The 18,998-nt window shown below is 39.8% G+C and overlaps 2 protein-coding genes across 14 annotated transcripts in view; both read left to right on the top strand.

Annotated features, from left to right (window-relative positions):
• Positions 1 to 12,037, top strand: part of DNA2 (DNA replication helicase/nuclease 2) — a 55,390-nt gene extending 43,353 nt beyond the window's left edge. The window contains exons 15-21 of one of the 2 annotated variants that reach the window (XM_045083434.1): positions 2,848 to 3,041; positions 3,134 to 3,223; positions 3,308 to 3,512; positions 6,039 to 6,128; positions 7,120 to 7,269; positions 9,689 to 9,835; positions 10,469 to 12,037. In XM_045083434.1, coding sequence (XP_044939369.1) covers positions 2,848 to 3,041; positions 3,134 to 3,223; positions 3,308 to 3,512; positions 6,039 to 6,128; positions 7,120 to 7,269; positions 9,689 to 9,835; positions 10,469 to 10,537 — 945 coding nt within the window. In that variant the 3' untranslated portion in view covers positions 10,538 to 12,037. Of the gene's footprint in view, positions 1 to 2,847; positions 3,042 to 3,133; positions 3,224 to 3,307; positions 3,513 to 6,038; positions 6,129 to 7,119; positions 7,303 to 9,688; positions 9,836 to 10,468 lie in introns of both variants that reach the window. The other variant, XM_045083433.1, reaches the window with a different exon arrangement.
• A 4,318-nt stretch (positions 12,038 to 16,355) lies between these two features.
• RUFY2 (RUN and FYVE domain containing 2) overlaps positions 16,356 to 18,998 on the top strand; it is a 57,135-nt gene continuing 54,492 nt past the window's right edge. For 5 of the 12 annotated variants that reach the window (XR_006607695.1, XM_013048604.2, XM_045083422.1 and 2 more), the window contains exons 1-2: positions 16,380 to 16,800; positions 18,710 to 18,883. Coding sequence is in view for 10 of the 12 variants with exons in the window: in XM_013048604.2 (XP_012904058.1) it covers positions 16,395 to 16,800; positions 18,710 to 18,883 (580 nt within the window). In the remaining 2 variants the exon portion in view is untranslated. The other 7 variants (XM_013048607.2, XM_045083424.1, XM_013048609.2 and 4 more) reach the window with 6 other exon arrangements.

Genomic DNA, 18,998 nt, shown 5'->3' with positions numbered 1-18,998 from the left:
TCTTTCTGTTATTCAGCCTGTATAATTTCTTTTTTCCTATTTCTCAGTTCACTGCATCTTTGCCCTGTCCTCTGCTGTTGAGTATATTCCATGATTTTAAAGTTTCAGTTATTTTGTTTTCAGTTCTAAAATTTCCATTCGCTTTTTCTTTTGTGCTCTATTTCTTCGTTGAGACTTTCTATTTTTTATTTGATTCAAGTATGTTTGTAGTTCCTCAGTGAAACATTTTTATCATGGCTGCTTTAAAATCTTTGTCATGCACTCTTGATCTTGGGGTCATGAGTTTGGGTGCCACATAGGGTGTAAAGTTTACTAAAAAAAATAAAAATAAACTTAAAAAAATAAAATTTTTGTCATACAATTCTAACATCTCTGATATCCTTCTGGTTGGCATCTTTTGAGTACCTTTTTTTCATTCAGTACAAGATTTTCCTGGGTATTTTTTTTTAATGTATTTTTTACAAGATTTTATTTATTTATTTATTTGACACAGAAAGAGAGAGAGAGAGAGAGCGCACAAGCAAGGGAAGAGGGAGAGGCAGGCTCCCCACTAAGCATGGGGCTTGATTCCAGGATCCTGGAATCATGACCTGAGCCGAAGGCAGATGCTTAACTTTCTAAACCCCCTAGGCTTCCCTTGTTTTTGTTTTTTATGTAATAGTTTCTTACTTCCTTCCTTTCTTTCTTTCTCTCTCTCTTTCTTTTTTTAAGATTTTGTTTATTTACTTGAGAGAGAGAGAGCCCAAGCAGAGGAAAGGGGTAGAGGGAGAAGCAGGCTCCCTTCTGAGCAGGGAGCCTGATGTGGAACTTGATCCAGGACTCTGGGATCATGATCTGAGCCAAAGACAGAGGCTTAATCAACTGAGCCACCCAGGTGCCCCCCCCCCCTTTTTTTAAAGTAGGCTCTGTGCCCAGTGTGGGGCTTGAATTCAGAACCCTGAGATCAAGACCTGAAGTGAGATCTAGAGTTGGACACCACCAATTGAGCCACCCATGTGCCCCTGGCTATGTATATTTTATGACGAACCTGAACATTTTGCATTATTTTATTTAAGATTTCTGTTTTAGCTGGCTTTCCAATTCTACTCTGATAGGGCAAGAGAGTACATCACTTCATTACTGTCAGGTGGAGTTGAGGTGAGGTTCCCATTTGGCCTCTTAACATAAAGCGGTAGGGGCTCCTCATTACTGATGGATAGGGGTAGAAGTCTGGGTTCCCCACATGGTCTCCACCAACATTGTGAGATGGGGCCTTATTATCATTCAGCAGGGATTAAAGTCTTGGCTGCCTCCTTGCCCGGCTGCCCCAGTAGGACATTGGAGTTCCTTTGCCTACATCAGTGGGGCATAAGACTACAGTGTTTTTTGTGGCCTTTGGTTAGGGTAGAGTGGCTATTATTGAGTGGCTATTGTATACAAGTTTTCTGTCTGCTAGGCTTTCTCTTTTCTCCTCCTTTGGCTTTTTTTGAGGTTTGTTTTTGTTTTTTGTTTTTTTTTTTTGTCTATGCCTATCAGCATAGACAAATTCCTGGGTTAAATTCTTCAGATCCAAAGTTGAGACAGATGAGGGCCAAAGAAAACCCAGGAAACAAACTACTGTTCCTCAGGTCTCAAGGTCCCTAGATGGTCCAACTTTTCTCCACTTTTCAGAGTCCTTATGTTTGTTTTATATATAATGTTTAGAGTTTGTAGGTGTACTTTGTGGGAGGAGTGAGGAAAAGCACTCCATTTTACCAGAAGTGAAGTCCTGTTGATATTTAAAAAAAATTATTGGAGGTGCCTGGCTGGCTTAGTCTGTTAAGCAGCTGCTTTCGGCTCGGCTCATGATCCTCGGGTTTTGAGATTGAGCCCTGCGTCGTGCTCCACCCTCATCCCCTGTACTCTCTCTTGCTCTCTCTCAAGGAAATAAAATCTTTAAAAAAAAAATTAAAAAATTATTGTGACACTTGATCTCAGGGTCATGGGTTTGAGCCCCACACTGGGTGTAGAGATTACTTAAATAAATAAAAACTTAAAAAAAATAATTAACTTACTACCTCTTGAGTGTTTCAGATTTCCATTTGGAAATATCCAAATTTGAGCAATGTCAGAGTGTCCAGAAAATTTACTTGATTTTTCTTTCTTTTTTTTTTTTTTAAGATTTTATTTATGAGAGAGGGAACACAAGCAGAGGGAATGGGAGAGGGATAAGCAGGCTTCCTGCTGAGCAGGGAGCCCAATGTGGGGCTCGATCCCAGGACCCCAGAGTCATGACCTGAGCAGAAGCCAGATGCTTAATGATTGAGCCACCCAGGTTTCCCTTGTTTTTAAATTTGCAGTAAAAAGTTAATTTTTTTTTGCATACTACAGATGTTTCAGAATTAAATAATATTGGTGGATTCCTGTCGTTTGGGACAAAAATCTTTTTGAACCTTAAATTTTTTTTTTAAATTTTTTTTTTTAAGATTTTATTTATTTATTTGACAGAGAAAGATCACAAGTAGGCAGAGAGGCAGGCAGAGAGAGAGGGAGGGAAGCAGGCTCCCCGCCGAGCAGAGAGCCCAATGCGGGACTCGATCCCAGGACCCTGAGATCATGACCTGAGCCGAAGGCAGCGGCTTCACCCACTGAGCCACCCAGGTGCCCCTGAACCTTAAATTTAAAAAATGGTGGGGTACCTGGCTCCCTCAGTTGGTAGAGCATGCAACGCTTGATCTTGGAGCTGAGTTCAAATCCCACATTGGGGAAGAGATTACTTAAAAATAAAATCTTTAAAAAAAATCAGTAAGTAAATCAAAATATGGGAAAAACAAGTTATGTTTCTTGGATATGTTACATAACCCATCTATTTTCTTTCTTTGTTTTTAGCGTATAGTTGCAACAACATGTATGGGAATAAACCATCCAATATTTTCTCGTAAAACCTTTGATTTTTGTATTGTGGATGAAGCCTCTCAAATTAGCCAACCAGTCTGTCTAGGGCCACTCTTTTTTTCTCGGAGATTTGTGTTGGTGGGCGATCATCAGCAGCTCCCTCCCCTGGTGCTAAACCGTGAAGCAAGGTAAGCTGACATTGAGGTTTTAATTTTAAATTAGATTCTTCTTCTGGGACAGTGTCTGGGCTCTGATAAGCCTGAATCTGATTTGTTGACAGAGCTCTTGGCATGAGTGAAAGCTTATTCAAGAGACTGGAGCGGAATGAGAATGCTGTTGTACAATTAACGGTGCAGTACAGAATGAACAGGTATTTGTAAGAGTGTCCACTAGGATTGTTTTTCATGTTTATTTTCATCTGTCAAAACTAAAATTATTTTTGTAATTGCCTTAGTCAAATTATGTCCTTAAGTAATAAGCTGACATATGAAGGAAAGCTGGAGTGTGGCTCAGACAAAGTGGCCAATGCAGTGATCAGCCTGCCTAACTTTAAAGATGTAAAGCTGGACCTGGAAATTTATGCTGATTATTCTGAAAATCCTTGGATGATTCGAGTATTTGAGCCAAACAATCCTGTTTGTTTTCTTAATACAGACAAGGTAAGAAAACAAACAAACCCTGAATATTTTGTTTTTTCCTCCTTTTGTCCTATTATTTAAATTCTTTAGTTTTTAATAGGGCTTTAATAGAGTTCAGTTAAAACTACTGTATTTCTTATACTTCAACACAAAAGAATCTTCTTTCTATAGAGCCAGTGTCTTTGGAAGGAGGTTTATTCTGGGAATTAATAGATGTCAAAATCGACTTTTGAAGTAGAAGAGCTAGAAAGTGAACTCAAGTGTATAATTACATTTCTTAAAAAAGAAATTGGCATTGATATTGTTAAAGGGCTGGGTTTACAAATGGAGACTTTATTTTCTAGAGCAGTTTTAGGTCCACAGCAGAATTGAGCTTGACAGTACAGATAATTTATTACCTTCTGCCTCCACATATGCACATAAAGACCTCTTTACAAACTTATCATTCAATAGTACTTCACAAGGACTTTAAATTGACTTGATTCTTATTTCTAGGAACTAAGAACAAAGTTTTGACCCTGTTATTTCTGTAGTTTGTTTTATGTAGTGCTTCTTGGCATTCATTTGGAAGTCTTTATATGACCTGATAAAAAGTAGCAACCAGGGAGGCCTGGGTGGTTCAGTTGGTTAAGCATCTGTCTTTTTGTTCGGGTCATGATCCCAGTGTCCTGGAATTGAATCCAGCGTTGGGCTGCCAGCTCAACAGGGAGTCTGCTTCTACCAATTGAGCCAGCCAGGTACCCCTGCAAGTAAGGCCCTATTTTTAATAACCACCCATCATAATAACAAATGACATAATGATTTATGGTAATATGATACATATAATTGGTCACTATTTATTTTAACTTTAAAAAAAAACAATTTATTTATTTATTTATTTATTTGACGGACAGAGATCACAAGTAGGCAGAGAGGCAGGCGGAGAGGAGAGAGAGGAGGAAGCAGACTCTCTGAGAGCCCAATGCAGGGCTCTATCCCAGCACCCTGGGATCATGGCCTGAGCCAAAGGCAGAGGCTTTAACACGCTGAGCCACCCAGGTTCCCTAGGTCACTATTTTTTTTTTAAAGATTCTATTTATTCCTTTGCCATAGAGATAGAGTATAAGTAGGGAGAGCCCCAGGCAGAGTGAGAAGGAGAAGCAGGTTCCACTGAGCAGGGAGCTGGATCTCCATCCCAGGATCCTGGGATCATGACCTGAGTGGAAGGCAGCTGCTTAACTGACTGAGCCACCCAGGCATCCCCAGCATTAGGATTCCAAATAAATTTTTTTTTTTAAGATTTTATTTATTTGGGTGCCTGGATGGCTCAGTCAGTTAAGCATCTGCCTTCGGCTGAGGTCATGATACCAGGATCCTGGGATCAAGTCCCACATCAGACTCCCTGCTCGGCAGAGAGTCTGTTTCTCCCTCTACCCCTCCCCACTGCATGTGCTCTCTGTCTCTCTCTCTTTCATGCTCTCTCATGCTCTGTCTCAGATAAATTTTTTTAAAAAATATATTTATTTATTTATTTGAGAGAAAGAGAGCACAAGTAGGTGGAGGAGCAGAGGGAGAGAGAAGGAGACTGTCCATTGAGTGGGGAGTGATGCGCGGCTCAATCTCAGGACCCGAGATCTCAATCCCAGGACTCTGAGATCAGGACCTGAGCCGAAGGCAGATGCTTAGCTGACTAAGCCACTCAGGCGCCCCTGCCCCCAAATAAAAGGTATTAAAAATACTCAAGATTGGAATACTTGGCTGGTTCAGTCAGTAGAGCATGCAACTCTTGATCCCAGGGTTCTGAGTTCAAGCCACATGCTCTGCATGGAGTCTGCTTTAAAAAGTTTACGCCTGGGTGGCTCAGTTGGATCCCAGGGTCCTGGGATCAAGTCCTGCGTCAGGCTCCTTGCTCAGCCTGCTTCTCTCTCTGCCTCTGCCTGCCACTCAGCCCGCTTGTGTTCACTCTCTCTCTCTCTCTGACAAATAAATAAATGAAAATTTTTTAAAAAGTTAAAAAAATTAAAAAAAAAAAACACATAATAATCATGATTACTTAAGGATTATGTAGGAGCAAAGTAGTTCCTGGAGAGTTTTACCAGCTATGGTAGAACCTGGGGAATTTTATCTGCTCCATTATTTGTATGAAAGGCAACAAGAAAATGGAAAGAACACAGATATGAGAACCAGATCCGGGTTTGAATCCTGCAGTTGTGATGTACTGTGAGGCCTTGGCCAAGTTACTTATCTTTTCTGGCCTTTGATACTTATAAACTACGGGGTAAAAGAGTAAAGTATGAGAAGCCCAATGTGTGCTTGGCTCCTAGAAAGATTTTAATCTAAACTGTAGAATGTTTAAGATGTGTTGTTTCTGGGCTTTCTGAAAGTGACTACTATCATTCATTTTTGTTAATTCTTTAAGCTTCAACTTTTTATTTATTTGTTTGTTTATTTTCGTGTACCTTCACCTTTTAAAATGAGGATATTTTTCATTTTTCTCCACAGCTGGTAATGTACTCCCTATGGCTCTCTGTGTACTGACCATACTCTTAACTCTTTGTTTCTGTTTAGGTTCCGGCACCAGAACAGGCTGAAAAGGGTGGTGTGAGCAATATCACAGAAGCTAAGCTAATAGTTTTCCTGACCTCTGTTTTTATTAAGGTAATTTAGAATTTAATTATGTGGGCTAGCAAATACTAAGATGAAGTGTAAAATAATGTTAGAATGCAAGGAACTTAAGGCCTAGCATAATCCTTGTTCATTAAGAGGACTGAAGCCTGATTGCTTTTGTTCTATTTTGGGAACATTATCTAAGATGTAATTTTTTTTTTTTTAAAGATTTTATTTATTTATTTGACAGACAGAGAGAGAGGAGGAAGCAGGCTCCCTGCAGAGCAGAGAGCCTGATGTGGGGCTCGATCCCAGGACCCCTGGGATCATAACCTGAGCTGAAGGCAGAGGCTTTAACCCACTGAGCCACCCGGGCGCCCCTAAGATGTAATTTTTTATAATGGCATTTTGGGTTTCTGTTTAAGGTAATGTTTTGTAACATCAGATAATTCTGATTGTGTCAACATAAGGTTGCTTCAGTGCGATTGGGGATTGAAAACTTCAGTGTAAGGGATAGCAGAAAGTGTAATGTATTTCTTTGTGCTTTTTTTTTTTTTTTTTTTAAAGATTTTATTTATTTATTTGACAGAGAGAGATCACAAGTAGACAGAGAGGCAGGCAGAGAGAGAGAGGGAAGCAGGCTCCCTGCTGAGCAGAGAGCCTGATGTGGGACTCCATCCCAGGACCCGGAGACCATGACCCGAGCCGAAGGCAGCGGCTTAACCCACTGAGTCACCCAGGCGCCCCCTTTGTGCTTTTTCTTTTCTCCTATAGCAGCACTGTTCCAGTGGCATGCAAACCATTATACTGTCATTAATCTACAGAAACCAAGAGAGCAATGTTTGAGAACATCATGAAGGCTCAGAAAATACGGATATAGATTTAGAGCAAATTTAGAAATTTTATTTACTCCTTACAACAAGATGATCTATTATAAAAATTAATTGGGCACATTATGTAAACATTTAATTTAATAAATTTAGTAAAGCTTAAATAACAAAAATCAGGATTTTCATTTTCATTGTGTTTCTTTTCTGTTTAGGCTGGATGTAAACCCTCTGATATTGGTATCATTGCACCCTACAGGCAGCAATTAAAGATCATCAATGATTTATTGTTCCTATCTTCTATCAGGATGGTTGAAGTTAACACTGTAGACAAATACCAAGGAAGAGATAAAAGTATCATTCTGGTATCTTTTGTTAGAAGTAATAAGGATGGACCTGTGAGTTCATTGTATTTTCTGCTGGGACATTTTTTTCTTTGCTTTTTTTTAGGTTGTGGTAAAAACTCTATGTAATATAAAATTGAAAATCATCACTGTTTTTAAGTACACAGTTCAGTGGCATTAAGTATATGCACAGTGTTGTGCAGCAGTTTTCTGATATTTTTTCATTTTGCAAAACCAAATCTCTATACCTACGTGTAACCACCGTCCAGTTCTGTGTCCCTCCAGGCCTTTGCAATCACCAATCTGCTGTCTCTGAATTTGACTATTACAGTCATCTCATATTGGTGGAATTATACAGTATTTGTCCTTTTGTATTTTTTTTGTATTTTTTTAAAGATTTTATTTATTTGAGATGACAGAAAGAGTATGCTTGAGCACAAGTATTGGGGAGGGGCATAGGGAGAGGGAGAAGCAAACTCCCCACTGAGCAGGGAGCCCAATGTGGGGCTCGATCCCAGGACCCCACGATCATGACCTGAGCCTAAGGCAGATGCTTAACTGACTGAGCCACCCAGTTGCCCCAGTATTTTTCTTTTTGTGGTTGGCTTATTTCACACAGCACGTTATATTATATTGTTGTATATGTTGTATTATGTTATATATGTTATGTATCAGAATTTTGTTATATTATGTATTAGAATTTTGTTCCTTCTTAAGGCTGAATAAGATTCTGTTACATGTTTATGGCATAGTTTGTTTATTCATCAGTGGGCATTTGGGTTGCTTCCACCTTTTGGCTGTTGTGTTAGGGACATTTTAAACAGAGAAGCTTTCTTAGATATACTTTTATTTTATATATAATTCCAGGGTGGTTTATTTTTGCATGTTTATCTCTTTTTCATTCATTTTTCTTGATTATATGATACCTTCATATGGTTCTAAAGATAGAATAAGAAGTCTTTCTACCCAGTAACTCTTCTACTCAATTCTTACCCTCACAGATAATCACAATTTGGTGTTTTTTGTTTTTAATTTTAATTCCAGTATAATTAATATACATGTTACATTAGTTTCAGGTATAAGATATAATGATTAAAAAATTCTGTACTTTACTCAGTGCTTATCATGATAAGTGTACTCTAAATCCCCTTGACCAATGTCACCCCCATACACTGTCCCCCACAACTTCCCTCTGGTAACCATCAATTTGTTCTCTATAGTTAGAGTCCATTTTTTGGTTTGTCTTTTTTCTTTGTTCATTCGCTTTATTTCTTAAATTCCACATGAGTGAAATTATGTGGTATTTGTCTTTCTTTGACTTATTTCATCTAGCATTATACCCTTTAGATCCATCCATGTTGTTGCAAATGGCAAGATTTCATTCTTTCTTAAGTCTCAGTATTATCCCAATTTACATATATATATATATATATATATATAAATGTATATATATATCTCTCACATCTTCTTTATCTGTTCCTCTGTGGTTGGACACTTGGGCTGCTTCCATAATTTCGCTATTGTAAATAATGCTGCACTAAACATAGGGGTGTGTACATCCTTTGAATTAATGTTTTCGTATTCCTTGGGTAAATGCCCGGTAGTGGAATTACTGGATCATATGGTAATTCTATTTTTAATTTTTTGAGGAACCTCCATACTGTTTCCCACAGTGGCTGCACCAGTTTGCATTCCCCCCAACAATGCATGAGGGGTCCTTTTTCTCCACATCTTTGTCAACTCTTGTTTCTTGTATTTTTTATTTTAGCCATTCTAATAGATGTGAGATGATTGATAGCTCATTGTGGCTTTGATTTGCATTTCCTTGATGATTAATGATTTTTCTCATGTATGTCATCTTTGGAGAAATGTCTTTTCCTGTCTTCTCCCCATTGTTTAATTGGATTATTTGGGGTTTTTTGGTTTTGGGTTGGAGTAGTATACAATTTGTGGGTTTTTTGGGGTAACTTGTAATTCCTATCCTTTAAACATATACAAACAGATATGAATCAGTATTCATATTTCCCTTTTTTCTTAATAGCTTGGAGATCTTTCCCTGTCAATATACAGAAAGAGACTTCATTGTGTTCTTACAGTTGCATAGTTTTCTGTTGTACATACATGTCATGGTATATTTAATCACTTCCCTTAGTCTAAGTGTATTATAGGTTTTTATTACTGTTACCAATAATGCTACAGTGAGTGGAGATTGCTTCATTTCCTTAAATTATTGTTCAGAAATCACATCCCAGGTAGAATATTTGGAAGTTAGCATTATGGGCAAGTTTTTCCAACTGTCCAAAGAATTTTAAATGTGCAATGAATCCTTTTTGGAATATATGCTTAAAGTAGGGAAATAGTTCATAACAAACTGTGTTCTTTGCCAAAACAAACTTAAATGTATAAGAAAACTCAAATAATTGAAAATTATTTATTTCAGCTTGGTGAACTCCTGAAAGATTGGCGACGTCTTAATGTTGCTATAACCAGAGCCAAACATAAACTGATTCTTCTGGGATGTGTGCCCTCACTGAACCGCTATCCTCCTTTGGGAAAGTTACTTCATCATCTAAACTCAGAAAAATTAATATCCTTTTTGTTTTGTATATGGTCATATCTGTGCCATTGTGAGTACTTTATTTATGTACTTATATAAATTGACAACTTAATGTTTTGTGTTTTCCATGGGCACATTTCAAAGACCTGATTCTATAAAGGGAAAAGGGAAAATAATTCATGGAAAATAACTTTAAGCAAAAAGTGAAATAATGAAGCTGTTGGAAAAGGATATTTTTGAAGTGAGAAAGGAGAAGAAAAGAGACTTGATTTGGTGCCCTAGGAGGAGGGTACATTTCCTAGAACACATCTAGGGAAAGTGGTTACCCCTTCTGGTTCTTCTCACCCTAATTTATAACCCCCCGTCTTTTTTTTAAAGCTAAGACAAAGCATTAAAATTTTTTAAAAATTAAGAGAATTTTTAAAATGGAGAATTATTCCTTGTCATAATTGTAGATTATGATTAAAATAAATTATCTTTAAGAAATTATATGCAGGTCTTGGGCTAAGATATATAAACCTTATTAAGTACATTATTATCCATAGAATGTCACAAAAAGTTTTCAGTGATCCTGTAAACCAAATTATAAAATGTTAAATAATATCATAAATGTTTTTGTGCAATTCCATTTTTTGTAAAGTATATCTTCCTTAATTTTTTTACATCATGGATCTTCCATCAGAGGAACATGAAAGTCTTTGTCGTGTATTGGGCGATTTTCAAAGAAGATAAAGCACTATTTTCCTTGATTTCTTATACTGGCCTATGAGATCTCCTCTAAATATTACCTGTTATTTGCAGTTTGGATATGCTGTAATGCAGTGCCTGGTTAGATTGTGAAGATCACTTTTATCCTAAGAGTAGGAAATGGTGTAAATGTACTTTGTTGAGAGTTCCAGTTTTTTGTTATATTTATTTATTTATTTTGGGGGGCTATAATCTTGTTAAAGTTCTATCACTGTGTAAAACTTAACACACTATTAATTTTTTCACTATAGGTGTACCCAAAACTGAAAAGTCTAAGTTTTGTAGGTACTATCAGTGTGTTTTGTGTGACCTAGAGAGAGTTTGATAAAATTTTACCAGCTTTAATGATAGATTAACTTTTGGATCTGAGAAACTTAAAGTCTAAAATTTCAATCCTGATTTGATTTTGTAGATTTTTATCATATTTTCTTTATTTAAGAGATTAGGTAAAAAAGAGTTGATTTGTTTTTATCACTTAAGCACAATCTTGTGATGTTAACACAGGTGTGATTCTTTTCTGTGTTTCAAGGTCTGTGATCGAAAGGCCATTTTACTGGTTTTTTTCCCCCCGACTGTTGCTTTTTTGGAAAAAAGTACATTTTCACTTTAAACCTAGGCTTTTAAATTATTACTTATAAATGGATTCTTTCCACTTAATTTCTTTTTTTTTTTTTTTTTTATTTATTTATTTGAGAGAGAGAGCGAGTGAGAGAGCACATGAACAGAGGGAGAGGAAGAGGGATAAGCAGACTTCCCTGCTGAGCAGGGAGCCGGATGGGGGGCTTGATCCCAGAACCCTGGGATCATGACCTGAGTTTAAAGGCAGATGCTTAACCAACTGAGCCATGCAGGTGCCCCTTCAATTAATTTCTGATTACGCTTTCTCACTTATTATTTTTAGTATTCAGTATTCTGCTGATTTTTATATAAAAGAAAATAATTCTTTGAGTTTTGTTTGCTGAATTGATGACAAATTAAAAAGGCATATCCCTGTTTTCACCTATTGTTCAAATGCTCCCTTTGTTTTGAGACACTACTCAGTTTTCTCAAATTTTTTGAATAAAGATATTTTTGTAGGGCGCCTGGGTGGCTCAGTGGGTTAAGCCTCTGCCTTCGGCTCAGGTCATGATCTCAGGGTCCTAGGATCGAGTCCCACATTGGGCTCTCTGTTCAGCGGGGAGCCTGCTTCCCCCCAACCTCTGCCTGACTCTCTGCCTACTTGTGATCTCTCTCTGTCAAATAAATAAATAAAATCTTTAAAAAAAAAAAAGATATTTTTGTAAATCAGAATTACCTCAAAGTGCTTAGTTAAGTGACAAATTTTAACCTCAGTTTATCCACTTTTGGTTGGAGTATGGATATCTCTGTCTCAAAGTTGTTTTTTTCCTTTTAAAAAATGAATGTGAAATATGTCAAAATTGTTTCTACCTCATGTTTTAAAAAAATTACTTGCAGTTTTTTATTAAATGAATTGTTTTCTACTATTAAGTCTTAGTGTGTCAGTTATTAATTTTGAATAATTAAGTTCGGGGCTGTCTAGCAGTAAAAAGTCAAATATTGATAATGTTCTAAATCTGTGTCTAAGTAATATTATACTAGCATAAAAATGAAAATCATTCTTTTGTCAGAAAAAACCAGGAAAAGCTTTTTGGAGAAGGTAGCATCTTAAAGTCTGGTTAAGACTGGGTACAATTACATAAATTGCATAAATTCTAATGGAGGAATAGACAAGTCTAGACAGAAGGTATAACAAGTGGGAAAAGGAAAAGACCTGTACAGGGAGTAGCCTAGTTATAAGAAATATACAAGGAAGTATTAGAGACCATGGGTTACAAACCATGATTCCCCAACCTGTTACTGGCACATGAAAGCAATTTTAATAGGTTGCAACAAGCTTTATTTTGTGGACTAGAGTGGAAAATAGGAGGGTGTATCACATATAAAAAATACACAAAAGTAGAATGAAATAAGTGAATTCCTATACAACCATCATCATACTCAGTAGGTAGAAGATTTTGCTGCAATTGTTTTCAATGTCCTTTCTTTTTTTTCCCTTTGCTGACATGTTTTAAAGCAAATTTTAGATATCTTTTAATTTCACCTTTATATTTCAGTATATGATGAGCTTTTAAAAAATAATATTTTTGTTATGTGATGATACTAGTAAGTTTAAAAACCTAGATTGTTGGCTTTAGTAAATCCAGGGCTCAGTATAGATTAATATTCTACTTTAACTCTATTCATTTAGTTTAAACAATAGATACTAAATTCCAATTCTAATCCCAATCGGAATTGGAATTTAGTATCCAGCAAATGTATATTTTGGAATTTAAGAATATCCACCTCAACAGTAGAATTTATTTGCTTTCTTGCTTGCTTTATTTATTTAGCTTGCTTGCTTTAAATAAAACTTATTTACTACTGAATTAAATTTCTTTCCTACCTATTACCTATGAAGGTAATTTCTTCATAGGTATTTCCTACCTATTACCTACCTAATTTCTTTCCTTCCTGTTACCTATGAAGTCACTGGGGGAAAAGCAATCTAGGAAATAAAACTCTTTTCCTCTGTTCTCATGATTCTATAAAGTTAGTATGTACTTTATTTGCTTTTTTAAATGCACATAGAATATAAATACTTACTTTTTTACCCATCATTTGGAGAGAAGAAAAAATAAACAAGTTAGTCATATTTCAATGCTTAATAGTAAGATGGAGGGGGTTAGACTTGCAATGAGTTTTAGACTCCTAAACTTTAAAAACCTTTATTTTGAGATTATGAAAATTGGTGCTACTTTTGTATTGGTTCAGATTCTGGTTCTGTCACGTAGTTTTTCTGAAGTTATTTAACCTTTCAGAAGTTAGTTTAACCTGCAAAGTGCAGACAATTCCTTCCTCATGGGGTGGTTTTGCAAAGGAAGACTTTGGCCTAGGAACTGATGTAGAGTTACATGCTCACTGATACCAAAGGGGTATGGAAGATCAGTGATGAAAGGATAATGGGAGGAGTGTCTGGGTGGTTCACTGGGTTGAGCCTTTGCCTTCGGCCTGGGTCCTGGGATAGATGATCTCAGGGTCCTGGGATAGAAACTGGTGTGGGGCTCTCTGCTTGGCGCAGAGCCTGCTTCCCCCTCTTTCTCTGCCTGCTCCTCTGCCTACTTGTGATCTCTTTCTCTGTCAAATAAATAAATAAAATCCTTAAAAATAAAAAACAAAAAGAAGGAAGGATAATGGAATAGTTAGCTATACTTGTAGAAAAAATATTTGATCCTGTTCCATACCATTCACTAAAATCAATTCTGGGTGCAATAATAGGCCTAAATATGAAAGATAAAACTTTGCAACTTCTTTTTTTTTTTTCTTAAGATTTTATTTACTACCTCTGAAACAAATAATATGTGTTAATTAAATAAAAAATTTAAAAATATATTTTATTTACCTATTTTAGAGAGAGAGAGAGAGAGAGAGAGCATGAGCTGGGGGAGGGGCAAAGGGTGAGGGAAAGGGAGAGAATCTCCAGCAGAATTCCGGCTGAGCATGGAACCCAGCAACAGGGTGCTCCATCTCATGGAGATCATGACCTGAGCCAAAATCAAGAGTTGGATGCTCAACCCTACTGAGCCACCCAGGAGCCTAGCACATAAATTTAAAAAAAGGCATACCTTATTTTCAGTTACTTTATTCTTTTTTTTAAATTTTTTAAAAAATTTATTCATTTGAGAGAGAAAGCACAAGCAGGGGGAGAGGCAGAGGGAGAAGCAAGTTCCCCGCTGAGCAGGGAGCCCGACGTGGACTCCATCCCAGGACCCTGAGATCATGACCTGAGCTGAAGGCAGACGCTTAACTGACTGAGCCACCCACGTGCCCCAATTCTTAATTATATGTTCTAGTGTCTCTCTTGGTCATTGGCATAAGGATATATGTACACTGGGGCACCTGGGTGGCTCAGTGGGTTAAGCCTCTGCCTTCGGCTCAGGTCATGATCTCAGGGTCCTAGGATTGAGTCCCACATTGGGCTCTTTGCTCAGCAGGGAGTCTGCTTCTCCCTCTCACACTCCCCCTGCTTGTGTTCCCTCTCTCGCTGTGTCTCTCTCTGTCAAATACATAAATAAAATCTTAAAAAAAAAAAAAAAAGGCAAGGAAATGATTCTCAAAAAATCCAGAATGGTATTTACCTTAAGGGGGACAGTGAATGGTGGCTAGGGGCAGTTCCCAGGGAGGATGGCTCTGCCTGTGCTCAGTTGATCTGATGGTGGTTACTTAGCTGTTCACTTTATAATGATTCTTTAAACTGTATGTAGAGAGCAAGATGGAGTCACTTATGTCAAGTAGGGGCCTCTGTCAAGCAATGATGTAAACACTTAAGTGTAATGCATTAATCAGTTATCTACCAAGACCAACAACAGCTGACGGTCCCCCAGAACTGATAACAAGCGGAAGCAGAGGAGCTCTGTAGGGTCCTAAGACTGATTAATCCTTTTTTAAAAAGGGAAGATCCTTTTTCTTTTAACAGATCAGCAGGTTTCTTCTTTTTTTTTTTTAATTTTTAAATTCTAATTTTTTAATTATGTTCAGCTAGCCAAAATCATTAGTTAAAAAGGGAGGATTTTTTAGCAAACTGTCAGACTCCTGAACATCCTGTATGTCTGACTCCTTAACAAAAGACAGCTGCTGGGGCTCCTGGGTGGCTCAGTCTGCTTAGTGTCTGCCTTCAGCTCAGGTCATGATCTCAGGGTCCTGGGATCCAGTCCTACATCAGGCTCCCTGCTCAGTGGGGAGTCTTCTCTGCCTCTCCCCTGGCTTGTGTGCATTCTCTCTATCACTCAAATAAATAAATCTTAAAAAAAAAAAAGAAAGAAAGAAAGGCAGCTGCTGGGGCGCCTGGCTGGCTCAGCCAGTTTAAGCAGGTGCCTTCAGCTTGAGTCATGATCCCAGTGTCCTGGAATCCAGCCCAGAGTGGGGCTCCCTGCTCAGTGGGGAGCCCTTCTCCCTTTCCCTCTGCCTCCCACTCCCCCATTTGTGTGATTGCTCTCTCTCTGTCAAATAAATAAATAAAATCTTAAAAAGGCAGCTGCTGCTGACAGGCTCTCCTTGATTGATCTTGGAACAGAACTGAGATCCTTCACTGCTGGAACTTAATAAGCAGTAAGTGCCTGGAGGTGACCCTGAGGAGACCTAGCCTTATCTCAACTGTGCACCCACAGACTGACTTCTTGTTTGGTTCCTTAAGTTCCTAGTCCGTTATCTTTTGTTGTGTGACTTGTGTTCTGCTTTGTGTGTCTAGGAAGAAGCCAAGTTGATCACGTGGTGAAATGTCATTGAGTTTGAAATCCTTAACTTGCTTTATGACTGAATAAAGCTGACATTGAGGAAAGACAACTCGTGTGTGCAGCTTCATAGCCTGCTCATTACAGTTTGTTTTATACTTTTCTCTCCGTGTGTGATTATCTCACAGTAATGGAAATTGTTAAAACCAAAAGAGGTAAAGAAACATGAAACTATTCTAGCCAAGGTGATGAGAAAAACAGCCCCATTTTCATGACGTATCTCCGTCTTTCTAGCTCAGCCACCATCTTAACAATTGCTAATCTAACTGCGGAATAGCTTATTCTTCCCAAACTGCTAGAGCTTAACCTAGTGTCATCTGACCACGAGAGGTTTTTTTCCTTCCCTGAGTGAGAAAAAATTGGCTTTATCTCTACACGTCTGTCCCTTGACGAGTGCGGCCCTTCCCACGGCCGTCGTATTTAACGGTTTAAATGCCGTGATTGGGCTGCCTAGTTTTAAATTCTTGGCTCCTAAGACCTCGTGAGGCGGGAAGGGAGGCGGTCAGGTGTCTCAGATGAACCCCGCCGCCGCGTGGATGAAAACGTTTGCACGTGGCTCGTACCCCTTGGCAAAGCCGCGGGCACAGCCCCTTGGTGAGAGGTCGGTGGTCCGACCAGGGCCCGGCCTCCAGCTCCGAACACTCGCGGTCTCCTTCGCGCTCCTCTTCCTCCTTCTTCCGGTCAGGCTGGACGCGAGGAGGCCGGGCGAGGGCGGGCTTGTCTCTTGCGGGTTGCAGGCCGGGTGGCCCCCTGCTCCACTCGCCGCGCCGGGGGACCTCCCGGGCGTCCTCCGGCCGCCGGGAGCGCTGTGGGCCGCGGCGGGCCTGCTGGTAGACGCCGTGGCGGCCGCCGCCCGCCTGAAGGGAGCTGTTGGCGGGGCCCACGGCGTCCCCGCCCGAGATCGCGCCACCGACGCCATGGGTAAGGGGAGCGGACCGAGAGCGGACGCGGGGCTCTTGGTTGGAGGCTGAAGGCCGAGGCCGGGAGAGGAAGACTGGTGGTGGTGGGCACCCAGGCCCCGGGTCGCAACTCCGGCCCGAACCCGGGTCTGGGGCTGGGCGGGGGCAGCCGGGGACTAGGGGGCGCCCGGGGTCGCCATGGCAACGCGCTGCCGCCCCCCGTTCCTTCTGGTTCCCGCCAGGGTTCTAGGGCCTAATGGCCGAGGGCTTGTGCTCTGACGGCTTCCTAGGGGCGAAGACACGGCTGGCTGGGGGGCCGCTCCCGGGTCGGTGGAACAGTCGGGGACGGGCGATGACTTTTCAGGTTTGGGGGTGGCGGAGGGAAGACGCGTCTCAGGTTTTGGCCTGGGTGCCCGACGCCGAGGGCGGGAGAGGTGCAGCGATGTCGCGCAGGACCCCGGGTGAGCCCTCCGCGGGGGTCCTGGGGCGCCCTGGACCTTTTCGGCAGCCTTGCTGCGGGGAGGAAGGGAGGCTGGGAGGGGGGCTCCAGGCCCGGGCAAGATGCAGGGACTGGCCCTTGGCCTTGTTGGGGCTGCGACCAGCGGGACATGTCTGCTAGCCCGGGCGGGGCGCGGCCGGCGTGTAAACGCTTCTGGGGCGAGGGTTCCCCCAGCACGGACCCGCCTCGGAGCAGCTGTAGATGCGCCCTTTGTCTCCTTGTCGCATCGCAAGTCACGGATCGTAATGGGCACTGTGAAAAATGAGGATTGGTACAGATTATGAAACATCAAGTGTCCCCCTCCCCTCCCGAAAAAAAGAGGGAATCATACCAAGCTGCAGATTTGAAGTCATGATGTGTGTGCAAATTTTTCACCGCCTAGCTTGGTCATAGCGATGTGGCTGTTTGCATTTTTAGTTGATTAGGGTGCCGCGTCAGGCTTTGCCCTTAGGTATCAGTTCAGAACTCGAATACTAGATCATTGGGACCCCTGGACTTTTGTTCAGTGAAGGAAAACCAGACACTTGGTTCACTTGGACTAGTAACCTTGCCAGAGATTATGAAACGTTAAACGGAGTGCTTCATTTTTCTGCGCTTCATTTTGTCATCTGTGTTTGCTGAAAATATTCCTGCCAGTCACTGTGGGAAAGAAAAAAAAAATAGCTTTTTGTGATTTGAAAATATCAGTTACAAATCATTTTTTTAAAAGTGCATCTATTAACTTAGTTTTTGACCGAATCAGCTGTGTGGAAGGGCAAGGAGCTTAAATGTGAAACAGGACTGCTTTTATTTCCTCTGGGAAAATAAAGGAGTTATGCAATACAGAATTACAGTTGCAATGAAAATACAAGATGGAAAGAGGGTTAAAATGAGTGAAAGAATCGAATGGCTTTTCCTGTATTCCCTAATTTTTGTGTTTTAACCCATTATGTTTATGGATGATATTGTAATCTTGGAATTGTAACCACCTTTTATTGCCAGTTTATTCTGAACATTTTTTTGCCTTGAGATTCATCCTTCGACCATGCCTGCTGTCCACCTTTTGCATGAGATCCTTAATATGTTGCTTTATTATTCCAATTTTATCTCCACAAAAACGTTATTAAAAAAAAATTTAAAAAACAGAACAAAAAAGCTTGTTCTCTCTGAAGACGTACCACAAAAGTAAAATAAATACTACAAAATAACCAAGTTACAAGATCTTGAGAATAATTCATAAACTTTGTCTGGGGTGGGTATGGTAGTGTTCTGTGGTACCTGTGAGAGAGAGATGAAGAGAAGTTACCTAGGGGTGTGGATTAGTTAGGGAGACTAATTTGTCAACCAAGGAAAAACAAACCATTGTTGTTTTTATAGGGGAATGAAAGGTTTTCTGTATTTTTCAATGTCATGTCTTGCAAATGATGTTGGACTCCTTTCTTGTTGCTTTCAGCTACAAAAGACCCCACAGCTGTAGAGAGAGCAAACTTGTTAAACATGGCTAAATTGAGTATCAAAGGACTCATTGAATCTGCTCTAAGCTTTGGCCGCACTTTGGATTCTGACTATCCCCCCTTGCAGCAGTTCTTTGTTGTTATGGAACATTGTCTGAAACACGGTCTTAAAGGTATCATGAAATTTTAAAGAACTAATTAAGTTTAGAATCCCACCACTTCCATCTTAGACGTCTTTGAATTGTCGGGGCTCTAATTATTGTTACTTTACATTTAAAAATACTGGGT

Source organism: Mustela putorius, unplaced genomic scaffold (genome assembly GCF_011764305.1).
Source record: "Mustela putorius furo isolate JIRA1106 unplaced genomic scaffold, ASM1176430v1.1 tig00000698_pilon_pilon_pilon, whole genome shotgun sequence".
NCBI classification, from domain to species: domain Eukaryota; kingdom Metazoa; phylum Chordata; class Mammalia; order Carnivora; family Mustelidae; genus Mustela; species Mustela putorius.
The sequence above is the reverse complement of the archived record's forward strand: the minus strand, read 5'-3'. Positions and strand labels throughout refer to the sequence as shown.